This window comes from Python bivittatus, unplaced genomic scaffold (assembly GCF_059951505.1).
Source record: "Python bivittatus isolate LINGU-HERP-01145 unplaced genomic scaffold, Pbiv_v1 ctg000610_np1212, whole genome shotgun sequence".
Lineage (NCBI taxonomy): Eukaryota > Metazoa > Chordata > Lepidosauria > Squamata > Pythonidae > Python > Python bivittatus.
Window position 1 is genome coordinate 58,984,026 of NW_028277088.1, and position 18,666 is coordinate 59,002,691.

General features: G+C 38.1%; 1 protein-coding gene across 4 annotated transcripts in view; it reads left to right on the plus strand.

Annotated features, from left to right (window-relative positions):
• The window catches only part of TEX10 (testis expressed 10), a 62,467-nt gene that overhangs the window by 19,570 nt on the left and 24,231 nt on the right, over positions 1-18,666 (plus strand). For 3 of the 4 annotated variants that reach the window (XM_007429230.4, XM_088150146.1, XM_007429231.4), the window contains exons 7-9: positions 4,620-4,755; positions 5,152-5,327; positions 7,713-7,890. In XM_007429230.4, the coding sequence (XP_007429292.1) occupies positions 4,620-4,755; positions 5,152-5,327; positions 7,713-7,890 (490 nt within the window). The remainder of the gene's footprint in view (positions 1-4,619; positions 4,756-5,151; positions 5,328-7,712; positions 7,891-18,666) is intronic. The other variant, XM_025167299.2, reaches the window with a different exon arrangement.

The window sequence follows — 18,666 nt, forward strand, 5'->3', positions numbered from 1 at the left end:
TCTACCCTGAATCTTTCTCTTAACTGTATGTACAAAAACCATTGAAAACTAAATCTCTCTACAACCGGTTCTTTTGATTTCATCTTATATTTTCCATGCTCTTGTTCTAACAACCCTTAGTAGGTTAACCATTTCTCTTTACCTGCTGTTTCTTTCCTATTGTGCTTCTTGTGCTGAGATCCATAAAGGGATTTTTGGGCATAGTCTGGGTTTATTCCATATTCTCAATATGGCACTTCTAACATAATGGTTTTTGAAATCTACATTAACCTTAACTTTATTGTACTACAGAAAACCAGATTGTGCTCTTCTAAAATTCTAAATTTTACTTCTAAAATTTCTAAACTTCTAAATTTCTCAGCAGCACCCACTCTTTCATCCAAACCAAACAGCAGGCGGCAAAATGCAATTTTAAATCAGGCAATCCCAATCCTCCTCATTTATTTGCATCTTGGAGCACTTTATATTTAACCCTTGGCTTTTTCCCTAAAAAACAAAAAGTGAATTTGTGTGTTGTGAGTATGAACTCAGGTTTAGGCCTATATTTTGTTTTTACTCCTCTGCTCTTACTGTGTCTGCAGATTCATGCCCAGTGGCCATGTTCATGTTATTTTGCTTCCTTTGAGGTAGGAAAGTCAGGAGAGTGTTCCTTCTGGTTGTTATCACATGTCTGTGAAGTTTTTCAAATATAAAATTGCTCATAATGAAATGGAGTTGGACACCGCTTGGATGGAAGTGTGAAAACTGGGGTAATATCATCTGATATAATCTGGAATTCACCTCAGCTTGTAGAGGCTGAGAAAGTAGAGTTCTCTGTTATATGTGCTCTGGTACATGCAAGCTTGATTCTTGCCCTTCAGGCTGCCAGTGTGTGAATTGCTGAATTCAAGTTGATGAATACTTCAACAGAGTGTATCATTGACCTTAAAAGAAGCAGTAGTGCATCCTCTCTTAAAGTAGCTGTCTTTTAATCCAGCCATAACTTTTGCCTAGTATCCGGCCTTCCCTTTCTGAAGAAGGTGTTGCAAAAAGTGATAGGGAATCAATTATAGAGGCTTCCAGATGAAGCAGATCATCAGGATCCCTTCCAGTCCTGATTCTTGCCCATGCATGAGACAGAAATTGGATTGGTCTTTCTGATAGATAACCTTTGTCAGAATTTCAGGGATGGGAATGTACTCTTTTGGTATATTAGCAACTTTTGATGAGACTAACCATAGTGTCAGAGCTTCTGGGGAAGAAATGGCTGATTGAACACGGCTCCGTTCTTTGTGGAGCTGACACCCATGGCAATTAGAGGAGCTGGCCTTGATCCAGCTCTTTGGAATCATCTCCAGATAAAGGAGATTGACAGGATCACCCACAGGTACTCCTTACAGAAATTCCCTGTGAAGAGATTGCAATCTAGCAATCTGTAGTGGGTGGAGCGCTCTGGGAGTTGAGGGACAAACACCGAGCCTAAGCCGTGTGCGGAGCCTTCAAAGGGACACTAGATTTGCTTTACTTCTTTTAACTAACATCGTAAACTGCCTATTCATGATTTATTTGGCAATTAAAAACCTCCTGAAAGACAAGTTGCTGTATACCCGTGGCCAAAAGTTTTGAGAATGACACAAAGATTAATTCTCACAAGGTCTGCTGCTCCAGTGTGGAAGATGGCAATGTGCATATACTCCAGGATGTTATGAAGAGTGGTCAGATCAATTGCAATTAATTGCAAAGTCCCTCTTTGCCATGAAAATGAACTTAATCCCCCAAAAACATTTCCACTGCATTTCAGCCCTGCCACAACAGGAGCAGTTGACGTCATGTCAGTGATTCCCTCTTTAACACAAGTGTCAGTGTTGACCAGGACACGGTTGGAGACCACTCTGTCATGCTGATTGAGTTAGAATAACAGACTGGAAGCTTTAAAAGGAGGGTAGTACTTGAAACCATTGTTCTTCCTCTGTTCACCATGGTTACCTGCAAGGAAACACGTGCAGCCATCATTGCTTTGCACAAAAAGGGATTCACCAGCAAGGATATTGCTGCTACTAAGATTGCACCTACATCAACCATTTATCGGATCATCAAGAACGTCAAGGAGAGAGGTTCAATTGTTGTAAAGAAGGCTTCAGGGCGCCCAAGAAAGCCCAGTAAGTGCCAGGACTGTCCCCTAAAGGTGATTCACCTACGGGATCGGGGCACCACCAGTGCAGAGCTTGCTCAGGAATGGCAGCAGGCAGGTGTGAGTGCATCTGCATGCACAGTGAGGCGAAGACTTTTGGAGGATGGCCTATTGTCAAGAAGGGCAGCAAAGAAGCCACTTCTCTCCAGGAAAAACATCAGGGACAGACTGACATTCTGCAAAAGGTACAGGGATTGGACTGCTGAGGACTGGGGTAAAGTCATTTTCTCTGATGAATCCCCTTTCCAATTGTTTGGGGCATCCGGAACAAACCTTGTCCGTAGAAGAAAAGGTGGGCGCTACCATCGGTCCTGTGTCACGCCAACAGTAAAGTATCCTGAAACCATTCATGTGTGGGTTGCTTCTCAGCCAAGGGAGTGGGCTCAGTCACAGTTTTGCCTAGGAACACAGCCATGAATAAAGAATGGTACGAAAACATCCTCCAAGAGCACCTTCTCCCAACCATCCAAGAACAGTTTGGTGGCGAACAATGCCTTTTCCAGCATGATGGAGCACCTTGCCATAAGGCAAAAGTGATAACTAAGTGGCTTGGGGACCACAACATCGAGATTTTGGGTCCATGGCCAGGAAATTCCCCAGACCTTAATCCCATTGAGAACTTGTGGTCAATCCTCAAGAGGCAGGTGAACAAAGAAAAGCCCACGAATTCTGACCAACTCCAAGCATTGATTATGCAAGAATGGGCTGCCATCAGTCAGGATGTGGCCAAGAAGTTGATTGACAGCATGCCAGGGCGAATTGCAGAGGTCTTGAAAAAGAAGAGTCAGCACTGCAAATATTGACTCTTTGCATAAACTTAATGTAACTGTCAATAAAAGCCTTTGACACTTATGCAAATGCTTGTACTTATACTTCAGTATACCATTGTAACATCTGCACAAAGATCTTCAACACTGGAGCAGCAGACCTTGTGAGAATTAATCTTTGTGTCGTTCTCAAAACTTTTGGCCACGGGTGTACACTGGGAGAATTTCCTACTATCCTGGGAGAAAGAAGACTAAAATAAGTTTAAAGATCAAAAAGAAATATTTTAAAGTTTGGAAACAGCAAAAGGGAATTAAGAATTTTGATTGGGGACAGTTAAGAGGCTAGATGGATTTGAAACAGCTTTTTAAAGGATTGTTTTAAATGTTTAAGAAAATACAGTAAGTGAATTTGGATTTAATTTCAAGAAAATCTGCCCTGGGAAAGTTTTGCTTCTGAAAATAAACACAAGATAAGACTCAGCTTTCAAGGTCAGAGGAAATGGAGACTAGAGGAATATATCTCTTTTAACATAATGGAGGAGTATCCTTCTTTCAAAGAAGAATTTTTAGCTGTTTGGAATCAGCGTGTCCAGGAACTATTTTTAAAATTAGGACTAACAGAGGTTGTAGAAGAAGAAAAGATTTTACTGGATAAAACAGCAGTGGAGGATGACTTGAATAAGGATTCTAAAATGGACTTTAAAGAAATGCCAGATTATAGGAAAGACATGGAAGATATGGAAAAAGATGCTGTGGATCTGAAGATGGACTCAAAGTTGCTTGATTATGAGAATGATATGGAGAAAGAAGCTGTAATGGACCAGAAGAGTGACTTTGAGAATTATCCTATTTAGGATATACAGAAGGGAAATACCAAATCTCTGAAACTTTTTCTGAAAATAGATATAGGAAGAGAATGATAAGAAATTGTTATTTGGGGTTTTATTTAGAGAAGAGACTGAAGATTGAGCTTTTCAAAAAGAAGAGAAATTCAAAGTGGATTTATCAGATTAAGGTTAAATTGTCCATGTTTTGATCTTGAATTGTTAATATTGAATTTTCTTTTTCTGACCAGAACTGTAAGACAGTGATTTACATCTGTAAAAAGTGATTTATTTGGTTTAGTTTAAAACACGTATGTGATTATTATTGGCCTTTTGTATGCTTAAGGGGAGAGATCTTTTAGGTTTCATTTCTTAGAAAAAACTTAGAAGCTAAAATGCAAAACAGACCTATTTGTTTAAGCTTAAAATATATAGTTTATTATTACTGGCACTCTTAAATGCTTTTGCTTATTAGATTGATTGTTTAATATTTTTTATAATTCGGTTATTGTTTAGGGATGAAAAGGGGGATGAAGAGGACTTTTTGTAGTAATATTAGAGTAGTTGTTAAATTACTGTTAATACATATACTTGTTTGGAGGGAGGGGGAAGTCTCTTTCTTTCTTTCTTTCTTTCTTTCTTTCTTTCTTTCTTTCTTTCTTTCTTTCTTTCTTTCTTTCTTTCTCTTTTCTCTTTTCTCTTTTCTCTTTTCTCTTTTCTCTTTCTTTTTGTTTGTAGGTTTTTTAGTTTTGTATTAGTTTTTATATATATAAACTTTAATAAAAATATTAAAAACCAAAGAGACTAACCATAGTGTATATGTGTCATTTCTGATTTTTACCCTCCCCTCTTATTTAGCAGTAACAGAAACTTTGATGAAAGCAGTCTACATGCTTTACCAGCAAAGGAATCTTCCTTTTCCTGTACGTACGTTGCTTTTGAATTTTTTTGCCAGAGTTTATCAAAAGGAAGAGATGAACCTTCATACAAATAGGTAATAATAATATATCTTATTTTCAACTTTGCATTATATAATAAAAGAGAGAAAATCATTCTTGTTAGTTTTGTTGAAGCTTTTGATATAGTAACATTTTGCAGCCAACTTAATTTTAAATGTCACTTTGTAAATGTCTGTTTTTTAAAAGGGTAATAAATGTGGAAGTATCCAATAATATACCCACAATATATTTATACATTGTCTGAAACTTTTCAATCCCATTCATCAAATTAATATAATGCCTCTGAAATTCAATATATGGAAATGAAGTTCTGAATTAAGAGAGAGCTATTTTCTGAACCTCAAAAAAGTTTCAAAGTTTGTGTAATGCGGATGTGCTTATATTATAATTATGAAAATACTTGTTACTGTTTTTTTTCTTGTGCATTGCAGAAGCCGAAGTAAAGTATTAACTCGTTGGCTGGCTGGTCTGCCTCAGCAGCTTGTTCTTCTTGGCTTAAGAAATCCTGAACTTTCAGAGCAACTGATTGGTATTATTCATTCTGCTGCATCTCGGGCAAACAAAGAAATTCTGCAGAGTTTACAAGCTGCTGCTCCTCTGATATATGGTATTTATTATTTTCACAATTGAGAACTAAACTCTGGTAACAATCTCTAAACTGCATCAAGAAAAATATTTTGAGAATTAAAGCAACTTTGAAAGGATTTATTCTGTATGAAGGATTGGGATTCAACTTGCTTTCTCTACTTGAAACTGCTATTTGACAGGAGAATTGTTTACAGTAGACTTATTCAGGATTTTTTATGATAAAAGTTGCATTCATGTAACAAGTTTAGTTTAACACTGTATTAGCAGTATTTTGGTAATTGACTGATAATTGACTGCCTTTATTGTTGTCCTAACCAGAACCTCTCAACTACCTTTGTAGAGGCTTGTCTCTTACACTTCTGTTTCTTCTCTTTTAACTCTTAAAATATTAAAGAGCATAGTGGTCTAAATAGGGTTGGAGCCACTGCATGCAGCCAGGTTAATTTTATTGTGCCCATCAGGGGAGCAGGAAAAGAAGCTGCAGCAGTGGAGGTAATTGCTGTGTCCGTGTCTGGTATGCCAGTGATTGCTGCAGAGGTCCAACAGGACACATATCTTTATTTTGACATTTTGGACTATGCCTATGTCGATAATAAAAAGCACTGCTTTGCCCAGTATTGACATAAAGCTAACCAGTCTGTAGTTACCTGGATCCTCTTTTTTTCATCTGTTTTGAAGATAGGGAAAAGATTTCCCTTTTTCCAGTCCTCTGGCAGTATGTCTATCCTCCATGATTTCTCAAAGATCACAGAATGAGGCTCTGAGATGACAATTACAAGACTCTTGGCTTTAATTGATCTGATTCTAGAGACCTACTTTTCATGGTGGTCAAGTACTTCCTAGTTCTTTATTTACCGTATGAGAACTGTTTCATCTGAACACAGTTTTCCTTAGGGAACAGAAACAAGTAGGAGTTGAAGACCTTTGCCTTCTCCCTATCATTTGTTACTACAGATAGTGCTCATTTAACAATGGTAATTGGGACTGGAATTTCCATCACCATGTGACAGAGTTGTAAAACACAACAGCACTTCTGGTTGCTGCTGTTAAGCGAATCCTGCAGTATTGTTAAGTGTGATGTCACTATTTGCGACCTCCTGCCAGCTTCCCCATTGACTTTGCTTGTCAGAAGCTGGCAGTGAAGGTCGCAAATAGTGATCCCGTGACCGCAGGATGCTGCAACATTGTAATTGCAAGCCAGTCACCAGTGCTCAGATCGTGATCAGGTGGCCCTGGGACACTGCTACAACTATGAGGACCAGTCGTAAGTACCACTTGTTCAGTGGTGTCATAAGTTTGAATAGTTGCTGAACAAGTTGTTGAGTAAGGCCTACCTGTATTTTCTCCAAGTGCACCCATCTTCCATTTCTTAAACACTATAACTTTTAGCCCAACTGAAATCTCTCTGTGCATCCACAATGTGAGATATTATATCCTGTATATTTGGGCATATCCGTTCTGGTGCAGTAGAAACTCAAATTTTTGTTCAGTTAATGTTCTTTGACTTGCTCTACTATCATTTATCCCCTGTATCTCTCAGACAGCAGTTATTTTCACAAAATCTTGAACCTCAGTCCAGGAGTTAGTACCATCTGAAGGTAGCATCTGAAGATATGTTAGTATCATTTGAAGTACCATTTGGGGTCCAGATGTCCATGTAGGCAGAGCCCCTTACCTGTACAACCCAAGGGTACTAAGAGAGTTAAGACTCTGAGAGATTAACTTAATGCTCACCTAAGTAACAAGTTTCTTAATTAGTACTGCTCTACATATGAGAGAGGTAGTTTCAACATGTCCTGATGCCTTTATTTCATGGCTGTAAAGAGAAGTGTGTACTATACTTGGATTCAGCCCCCTTTTCTGTTTTCTTTCTGTGCAACTGGACCTCTGTCTTTTGATTTCCTGGAGCTTTCCTTGAACACCTACTTTGTTTAATCTCTGCTTAATTTCTGATCTGTTGCCTGCTATTAAATAGAATGGTTCATACCCATAATATTCCTGAAGCAGGATATTATACTTAGTGGATATGTCACTTCTTCCAGTTTATAGCAAAACATTATTCTGATTCAAACCCTTCATTGGGATTATATTCTTTTAAGAGAGAGCAGTATATAATTCAGCCTTATATACTGAAAGCACACCATGTGTTTCCATGTTACGAAGTTCTAGGAAGAGACTATGTGTTAATTTAAGGCTTTTTCTAACTTCTTTTGACAAACTCATGTGAATTTTTTCAGTTCAGCTGCGATATACAGCAGTTTTTGTCTTTTACAGAGGACTGTAATCTGCCTAACTGAAATGCTTGATTCTTAATTTATATTTTATTATAGCATAATCTAATAATATGATCATAATCGCATAATCTGATGCATGCAGATAATGCTTAATTTCTTGAATTTCATAGATCCACTAGATGGCGCAGTGGCTCTTCTGCCGCCAGAATCGCAGCAACATTTAGTCCAGCTACTTTACTTTGTGCCTCATTTACCAGGCAATGTCCTTGCTTCTCTCAGCCGCTGCTGCATTATGGGAAAACTGTCTGTAAAGTTAGCCACCACTCTTATTAGGATACTGCATATAAGGTAACTATCCTTTTCTGTTTTGTTTTTCCTGAATGAACTTGACTAACACAGTGAATTTAAATTTTGTATATTTTAAGGATACACATTTTATCACAATGTAGTAGGCATCATTTCACTAAGCAGATTACGAAGTAGCTGTGAATCCAGTCTGCAAGAAGAGGTGTTGGAATCTAAGCCTGTGCAGATTCCATGATATGGAAATAGAGAAATCATTAAAAAAGGAAAATATGTAACGCTAAAATGTAAGGAAAGTGGATGAAAAGAGGATATTGGGATGTTAAATATACAAACAAGAGGCTGTAGTCCTAGTATGTATGCTTAGAACAGAAGGAATAGATTGAAGATGTGCTACAACTTAAGTAACTATCTAAATTAGAAGTGTTCAGCTTTAGAAACAGCTCCCAAAGCTTTCCAAAATTGCCACAAAGTTTCAATTTTAGTGTGATTGTAAAAAAAAAAAATTACTTGTATGAGGTATAATCATATTATAATTATTATAATTACATTAATTTTTTTTCTGGTCCCACCTGCTTTTTGATATGCATTGCATCTCAGCATGCAGTTCAGAAGCTAAGAGTAAAGAGTAACTTTGACTGGAAAAAAAGCTTGTACTTCCTTGTTCTAAATTTTATTGCTGCTCATCTTAAAATGTCCAGAGGCATAATTTTAGAGGAGGTCACAGTTACAAGTGATTTTATAGATTGGCAGTTTTTGCAGTTTCAGTATGCAAAAGATATTCCATATATTCTAAGGCTGCTTGTGGTAAAACTGTCCCAGTGTCATCACCCAAATAAGACCTTAGAACCAGAAGTTTGGATGTATTGCATAGTTAATTTCCAAATAATGGAAGAAAGCTTTTCCTTGCAGTTGAGGAAGAGATCATGACAAGAGTTGCTTCTTTCATTTGTACAAATAGGCTGTTGTAAATGGGATAATATAATACTCTTCAGTGTGGGAAATAATGCTCTCCCATTTTTAGACCTGCAAGGGGCTGAACATTGGTGGAGTCAATCCTACTAAAAAAAAGAAAATGAGGTTCAGAGCAGATAAAGAGCATTGTGGCTGAGATGTTTCTTGTAAAATCAGGAAAAGATAACACTAAGCTATTGCCAGACTTCTTCGAGCTGCCTGGGTAACTGGACTGGGTAACTAGGAAGGAGGTCAATATTTTTTCAAACCTAGTATCTACAGGTTTCTTTCATACAGGAATACCTGGAGATGCATTTTACTTATGTCACTTGCCCAGGTATAGCAGGAAGCTCATCACACATGAGCAAAAATCTACCCTAATAAGGAGGAAAGAGCCCCAGAGACAGCTGTGGAGAGCGCAGGGGAATGTAAATCCTGCACTGCCATCACCTCTTGGAAGCTCTCAGATCAGACATGAGAAACAGCAAGAGATCATCTCCTGCCCATCTTCTCTCCAGTCTGATTACTTGCCCCTTAGTGCTCCCCTAAAATGGGGGAGTTATAAGAAAACATTGTCAGACTAATGTAGCCCCTGTTGGTACGATTCCTAAATTCATGAAGGAGTTTATTGTGTCTGCCTTTGTCACTTCAGAAATGGATGAGCAACAGGCTCTCTAGTATGTGATCAAAATGTTCCATCATTTTATTCCAGTGAAGTTTACTGGACCATCAGCTTTCTTAGCGTCATGAAGGGTTGAACTGTCTGGTGAGGAAACAAAAACTAAAAGATTCAAGTATCTTTTCACTTACCCCCTCATAAGCAATAAGGCTAGTAAAACATCTAGATAGAGATGGGGAGAAGGTTCTGCCTAGCCTGAGGACTCTCCTGCTTTTTCCTCCAAGGACAACAGAAAAGGATGCTATTTCTTTAAAAAAAGTGATAAATGTATGATGAACTCAAGGGCTCCATTGTTGGGTTTTTCTTTAGTTACACTGGCTCCTGGCAATGAGATTCTCAAGTTGTTGATAGAACTCAGGCTGAATATTAGCCAAAGAAACTTCAGGACTACACAGCATACCTGAATTAAAAAAAAAAAAAATTATTTGCCTGTGATGGTAGATTCAACATCAGTTATTACACATTTTACCTGCATCCTGGCAGCCAGTATACTACTAAAGACCTGGTTCTTTCCCTAGGACCTGGGCCAGGATGTTACCTGAGTCCATTTTCATGTTTTGAATATTAATTGCCTTCCGCGCATTGTATTTTAACATGTTCTCATAGAATTAAAGGTTCTATTTCTTCCCCAATCTCCTGATAAGACAAGAAAAAGTTTTTTATTATAGTTTATAGGAAATTTACAGTTTCAGAAGTTTAAACTAGCTGCGAAATTTTCTTCACAAATAGGTGATACTAGACTGTCTGTGGTTTGTTGTGCGTTATACTTTATAGAGATTATAAATTTAAAGCAAAACAGTTAAGTTATGCAAATAATCCATTATTTTTCTGAAACTTGGATTTATAGGCCTCTCTTTCAGCCAGCATTTGGGCTGTTCTTTCATATTTTTATGTTAAAAGTAATCAGTACTATGGAAGCTCACAAGGCAGTTGTAGTATAGTACCTGTATAGCTCCGTTCAAAGAAGGCTGCAAAAAAGGAGATGATATAGCTCTTTTCTTGGGATGCAAAGGAAGGAGAATCTGTTTTCTTTTATAGTAAGAGGTACATGTGAAAACTACAACTAATACAAAATATTTGCATATCTTCATACTGATTCATTAGTATTTATAAGGAATAAATATCAACCTATATGGAACTTGATTTTATCTTTTACAGGAACTTTATCATCTACAGCAACAGTCACCTTAGCAATCTAACTCTTATCATTTTTTGTTGACTCACTAGAATGGACAGGGTACAGACATTAAGCCTGGTTTTTAGTACAGGTAGTCTTTGCTTAACGAGCCTAATTGGGAGCGGAATTTCTGCTACTAAGCAAGGTGGTCGTTAGGCAAAACATCATGTGACTGCACCGCTTAGGGATGGCAGTTCCGGTAGTCCCGGTTGCGGTCGTTAGACGAGGACCTCATGCTTCTCATGCCCTTTGTGAACTGCTGGCTCCATCCTGCTGCCTCCTCCCCATCTGGGCCCAGTGAACTCCCTTTGGCAGATGAAGCTCTGTTACCCTGCTGTGCTCACCTCTGCTTCAACTTTTGGCGCCCTGGAGTCTGCCACTGCCACCTACCCCTGCCGCTCCCTGCCCCCAGTTGACCTTCACCATCTTCCTGCTGCTGCTGCTGAGGTGTGCCTGGCGGAAGCAGCTGCAGGCCCTTTGCGACACCTCGCAAGATAAGTGGGTAGGGAGAATTGAAGCGCACGCTGCGGTCATACACATGGCCAGGTTCCAAGCTCCTGAATTTTGATCACATGACTACAAGGATGTTGCAAGGACTGGTCATAACTACTGTTTGTTCAGCACCATTGTAATTTCAATGGTCACTAAAACCAATGGTCATTTAATGAGGACTACCTTTACAAATAGCTGAAGGCTTGTGGCACTTTAGAAACTAACAAATACATTATTATATCAGTTTTGGAATTATTTCTTTAATATATTTTATAGTGACTCCCATTAAAAGAAATTTTGAAACAGTTTACTATTAAATATTACAAAATACATTAAAATGAATAATAAAGCATCAATTAAGGCATTTTATAAAATAAAATACAAAATAAATAAGTTAAAACAATATTAAATTAAAAATGTTAAAAAGTGCTTTACAGTCTACTTCATCAGATGTATGGTACATCTGAGAATATAGTCCACTGCTATCATTGGCTGGTTATGAAAAGCCTGAATCTCCCAAGCCTACCAACCCCACTGTCTTATTTAGCACTTTCTGAACTATTATCTTCAGAACTTATAAACCCTCTTGAACTATATAGCTCCCACTTGGCTTTCTTCTTCCAGTGCTGCCTTAGCAAATTTGGTTCTGCTAAAATAGGTTCCACCAAACAAGGTACTTAAACCTGGATGATTGTTATATTATTTAGGACCACTAGAATAATTATGCTTTTTCATCTCTATCTTCAGTTGTACATTTATTAGTGTTCCTAAAGAATAACTTGTAGAATAGACTCAGAAACAAAACTTTAAGCCTTTTAATGTATGCATGGTAATGTTGTCCATAGATGGCACTGTGTTTCTTCTGTTTAAACTAATGTTTGAATAGAGATGTGGGTACGTTTTTGTGTATATTCTATATACATTAAATAAATTTAAATAAATAAACAAAGTTAAATCTTTCCCATTTTAACAGATTTTCTGTAATGGTAGATTTTGTTCTTACTTAAAAATTTCTTTCTTCTCTCTAATGCACTTGATAACAGTGTAGAATAAATATAAAATTTGAAATATAACATTTATAAACTTGAGTTATTTAGTCAATAATTTGATCAGTTTTGTGAATATAAGTAATTATTAAAGCAGTCTGAGGCAACTGATGCTGGGAGAACAGTTTTCCTAATTTCTATAATCTCAGTATTTTGTGTATGCCATATACATTTATAGTTTTGTTCTTAATGTAATACCTTATATGAACTTCTGTTATAAGGTAAACAATTCTGAATTCCTTTCATAGTCTTAGAAACTTAATTAGTATGCATACTTTTTTTTGAGAACATGAAAGAGAGGTTTCAGTTGAGAGTTTACATAAAATCCTGGTTTGCCACATCTTCATTGTGACAGGCAGGGGGTGATATGATGGGGATCTGGAGAAGATGGGATAGATGTTTGAAATTGATCCTGCCTTCTGGTCACCAGCATTTGGCTCTGGTGCCAGGTCTCAGGATCCTTGGTGGCCATGGCCTCTGGCTGCTGCTACCAAACACCAGTTAGATCTGTAATAAAAGTGCCTCATTATTCTGGATGAGGCAGCTGACCTAGCATATATTACAAAGATCTGGATGGGCCTACTGGAGGTGTTCCCATCTTGGAAATGTGCCTATGTGGGTTTCAAGTATGGTACAAGTAGGGTGGGGTAGATGATGTCATCCGGGACACCTTAATGGCATTCAGAGGTACTATGTCATGGGTGAGATCCTGTAGCTGAAGTTGGGCTCTAGGGATCAGTTGGGTTTGTTGCTGTTGTATCAGCCTTCCTGCTGCTCAGCACATCCCTGTCTGAGCTGTTTGACATCACTAAGTTGGTGGTGGAGTCTCAGAGGCTGTTAGTGTTTATTTTTTTACTTTTAACATGTTCACAGGTAGCCAGCAGCAGCCTAGTTTAACATGACTCATTCTTTGTTGGGGAGGGAGAAGTCACAGGAATATCTTGAAGGCCACTATGAGGACTGTTTTAGGCACCTGTCAGATAGTTCTGTGGATCCTGTCAGAGTAGACTCCAACAGGGCAAGTCCATGTGAGTTAAGTGAGACACAGTCTTATCTTGTTTAGGCTTTTGATCCTGAAACTCCTGAGGAAATGAACAGGATCATTGGGACTACTAATTTGGCCATCTTTGGTGGTTGATGTGTCCTTAAGTGAGAAGGTAGTTCTGCCATCCTGGAAGGAGACAGTTGTAAGAAGCCATCATTGTACCCAACAGTGCTATGCAACTTTTGTCCAGTTTCCAACCTTTCCTTGTTAAGGGAAGGTTGTTGAGAAGGTGGTCAAGTTGCAGCTTCAGATGACCCTGGAGGAAGCTGGACCCTTTTCAATCAGGTTTCAGGCCAGGAAGATGAACACTGATGAAGATGAAGATAACACTGATCATGCTTGTTGGTGATCTCTGGCAGAATTGGGATGCCAGTGGTACAACTGTTCTGATTCTTTTTGACTGCTTGGATGCTTTCGATACCATCCATCATTATATTCTTCTGGACTGACTGCAGGAATTAAGAGAAGGAGGCATAGTGTTGCCTCCATGGCCAGCTCTAGTAACTGTTAGTCTGGAGTGAGGGGGAGGAAACAGGCTAAGCCTTGTGGACTGCCACAGATCTCAGTGCTCTTGCTCATCCTGTTTAACATCTTTTTGAAGCCACTGAGTACATCTTGATCTCAGGCTGACCAAGTGAGATTGTCAAAATCTTGTCCCTGTGCCTGAAGTTTATTGAGGTCTGGATTGGAATGAATAGGCTTAAACTCAACCCTGACAAGACTGAGTGGCTGTGTATTCTGAGTTCTCTCAGGGCCACAGACTTTCCTTCTTCAGTTCTGAAAGGGATAATACTCCCCAGGACAGAGTTTGTGTACAGTTTAAGGGTCTTCCAGGGTTCACAGTTCCTGCTCAAAGAGGTGTGTTCAGTTTTGAAAAGAAAGATAATTTTTCCTTCTTTTTCCTTCTTTTTAAGTCCCCATTCCTAATGCCCAAGTTGTCATTTTATTGCTTTCATCAACAAATCTAACATTAATAGCAACATAATTGACTCTGTGACGTGTACAGGCATCCATTTTAATGAAGACAAAACATCACTTCAGACTTTTTCCAAGTTCTTCTTTCTTACATTTGGCCCCTTCAATTATAAGTTTCCTTATGCTTTCTCTTTCTGGAGAAACTCCAAGTTTTCTAGCCATTTCTCCATTTAAGCCTAAAAAGGATGGTTGTGAAAAAAAAAAGATAGAGGTACACTATTCTTCACTGCCATTTCAGTGATGTGGTTTTTGAACTTTTCTGGCATCATTGTTACGGTAACTTTGTCAGATGTAAAGAATCTTGATAGTTGTATTTGGCCTCCAGTAGATTTCTGATCTTTCTTTAGCCCTGAAGTAGATGGAATGTTGTTGTTAACTTTCTCATTCACAGCTTCTAACACTTTAGGATGCAAACACTGGAAGTATCTCTTCATATTTGATCCTCTGGTAGGCGCATTTTTGTCAGAACCACTAAAGCTACGAATTTTTGCATTACATGTTTTTTCAGAATCGTCTTCTATAATACACTGACATACATAATGTTTTTCATCTCTTGTTATTATAAAATGTTCAAAAACAGCCAACTTTGTTGACACTCTTTTTGCCATTGTGATTTTCTTCATAGGGTGCCACTATCACAAAATAAAAATATCATAGAATATGTTATATTTTGAAATTTGCAGAGAACTTGAAATTAAAATATATCCTGAAAAAAATAGGTTAATCAAATTGTTATCTATGAAATAGGGAATTTTAACATATTATATTATATACATTTTATGCAATTTAAATTTATTAGGAGTCAGAGTCGGTACATTTTTACTGACTCCGACTCCAGTAACCCAAGAATTGCTTCCGACTCCGACTCCATGACTCTGACTCCACAGCCCTGCTAATATTTATTCTATATGCTATTACGGAAGATGATTTGTTGTATGTTCATGTCATAGGCAGCTCCTCTCCAATAGTTAAGGATTGGCTGTAGTACTAGGTATTGAGAATATTGGCAAGAAATTTATTAGGATATATAGTTTGCTCTGTATATATTTTAGTTCCTGCAATTTTACTTTGTCACTACCGATTTCTCTTTTCAGGTTGCACTGAGTTCTTCCAAATATATACAGCATTAGAAATAAAATAATAACCTCTCTGCATCTTGTTCTGGGCCATACGAGTAATCTTTAGGAGATCAGAGCAGATGCTCAGGACTTCTCATCAGCTTCATATTAAGGACAGTGCCATCTGTTTTTTTTATAGTTTTGTCCAAACTGTTATCAGAAAAAGCAAGTTCTTAATATAAGAGTTCAAGTGGGCCATTCATAAGACATCAGTGGGAGAATTAATTGAAGTCCTCCTTCTCTTAGAGTAGCCATTATAAACTGGTTATTGTTAAAATACTTCACAGTGTCTTACTAATTATGTCATTCTTTAACATTTCTTAAACATTGAATAGTAACAGGGTCCCTTAATGGAGCTCTTTGCATTATTTAAAACCAGTGTTTTATTAGATTTTAAAAGCTTTTGTTACTCAGTTTGTGGTACAACTCACAATGTATGACAGTATGGTGGTATCCCATAATTTACTTTTTGGCAATTTTAGAATCTCCACATTCAGAAGGAATAATCGATCACTTGGGTGCATTCAGAATACATAATATGTGAGTTTTTATATTGTGTGTTTGCTACTACTTGAAGTTCATTCAATGAGCAGTGCAACCATATGCCATTGGTTTGAGGACTTTACTTTTTAAAAACTTGTTTTGTGAGATATATTTACATCAATACCTGTGAATCATTTGCATATTAGGCAATTGAAATGTTTGGAAAGTGTGTTAGAACTTTCACAGATTTTTGGGTAAATGTTTACCATTTCCTGGTATATTAATTGTTTCAGTAAGTTACTTCTTTCTTGTCATATTCATTATCTGATCACCTTGATACCTGTGGCCACCATCAACTTCCATAAAGGGGATGGATCCATCAAGTTAATGTATCCCAGGTATACATTACCTGGCTTTTAGTGGGTAGCTCTGTGGGTGTCAAGGCTCAAATGGATGACCTCCAGAGAGCCCAACATACTGATTCTTCTTCTTTCCCTGAGTGGCTGTTTATATGTTCCTCTTTATCTAAGCAGTATTACAACTTTGCCATGACCGTAAAGCTGCTGTTTGTGGGAAGTTTTCAAAATGTTACATCTAGGGCTCTGGGAGTTTTGGTAGTCAAGGGTGAGAGCTAATGTCAAATATGGTACTTTATCCTGACATGTCAGTTGCTGGGCTTAGACTATCATGACTAAGGCAGCCAGTTTGCTCCAGGCACTCCCTTCCCTTCCTGGGCCATGGGACCCAATTTCATGGGACTTTATTATCAGTCTTCCAACTGTACAAAGTTGCATATCCATTTTAGTGGTAGTAGATTTATTTATCAAGAAGGTTCATTTTATTTCTTGCAAGGACTCCCCATTATGTAGGGGACTGCATAGCTCTTTCTAGACCAAGATACAGAGGCTTAGTCAATCATACGTTCTTAGATCATGCCTCTCAATTTACATCCAAGTTTTAGAAGGCCCTGTTTCACTGCGCATTCATCGTCCTTTCATCATCCACAATCTAATGGGTAATTGAAAAAGATGATGTTTCTCTTACTATCACAACAATTATTGAATTATGCCTCTTGCAGAATTTGCTTATAACAACTGGTGGCATCCTTTCAGCATATACCTACTATGTCCACATCTTGCTCTCTAGACCTCTTGCCTCCGCTGTTCCTCAAGCCTTTCTCCAGGAGAAACTGTCTGCTCAACGCCTCTTAAAGGAACAGTTAGATTTAGCTAAGACTAAAGACATACAAATGTGTAGCAGATGCACATAGACAAATACTGCCAAGGCTGTTTTGGATTTGGTGTGGCTTTCCAGTAAGTGTTTGCTTTTCTCTTGCCCATCTAAGAAGCTGGATCAAAGTTTATTAACTCTGCTACATATCAAATTAGCCCAGTGGCTTTCCCTCTGCAGTTGTCTGCTTCAATGAAGAATCATTCAGTATTCCACCAGTTGCTCCTTGTTTGAGAGGAACTGTGCTGTCCCTTGCAACTGTGACTAAATCCCAGCAAAATGGTCTTTCTCTTGGTATAGAAATAATCTGGTTCCATGAATTCCATCTGTTGCATTAGATGCACTGAAGGGAAGTGGAATTTCTTCTAGACTCATGGTTCTTGCTGGAATGACATGTGGAAGCCATGGTCAGGTGACCTTTGCCAGATCAGGTGATCCAGCTTTGCCAGATCCACCAGTTGTGCTGTTTTCTAGACCAGGAATTGCTGAAGACAGTGATTCATGCTCCTGTCATCACTTGAATTATTGTGATTTGCTTTGGAAGCTTTGTGGAGGTTTGGAGCTATTGTGGAGGCTTGGAAGCTGTAGCTGGAACAAAATGGTCCAGCAGATTAAGTCCTATTTTGTGGGAATTGGTTGCTAGTAGCTTTTCTGGCCCAATTCAAGGTGCAAGTATTCCATGTAAAGCCCTGCCAGCATGGCCCCATACCATCTGGACCTTCTTTTCTAGGTAGAATTTGCCTGCACTATATGGTCTAGCTAGGAGAAGGTGTTGTGAGTGCTCAACCCTTGGGGTGGGGGTGGGGGGAATGGGACCCAGAGAAGAAAGTTTTCAGTGGCAGTCCTCTCACTTTGGAATTTGTTGTTGTTCAGTCGTTAAGTCGTGTCCGACTCTTCGTGACCCCATGAACCATATTGCGCCAGGCCTTCCTGTCCTTCACTGCCTCCCTGAGTTTGCTCAGTTTCATGGTCATTGCTTCAGTGCACTTTGGAATAGCTTCCCCATTAAAGTCAGACAGCTCTTTTGTCCTTTAGGAAACTGGTAAAAACAGTTTACCAGTTTTTTATACTATTTCCACAGGGTATTCAGAAAAGAAGAATTTGATTGCTGATACCAAAATATATTATTTTAATCTTGGTTTGTTATTAATTGATGTTTATAATGTTACAAGTTGTTTAGAGGAGTATGCATGGGTGTCATACCAATTATTGCTATTAATAAATAAAGCAGCAAATTTTGTTTTTATCTTCAAAAAGAGGAAAAGGAGGATCTGAGAAACAGAGCAGTTAGTCCAATATCAATTGTGGGAATACTCTAGAGTAGATCATAAAGCATTTGAACTGTAAGTATCTTGAAAATCATATGGCAGTTATAATGTATTGGTGGGTTTTCTGTGTTTGAATGTTTGTAAGCATCCAAAGTCACTTGTGTGAGGTGGGTGGCTGTATAAATCTCTCATTCATATATATATGTATGTATGTATGTGTGTATGTATATGTGTGTGTATGTATGTATGTATGTATATATATATATATATATATATGGCACAATATTGTCAAGAACAACTCTTGTCAGTCTGTCATCTCATTTTTCAGTTTCATAGTAGACTGTGCATAATGTT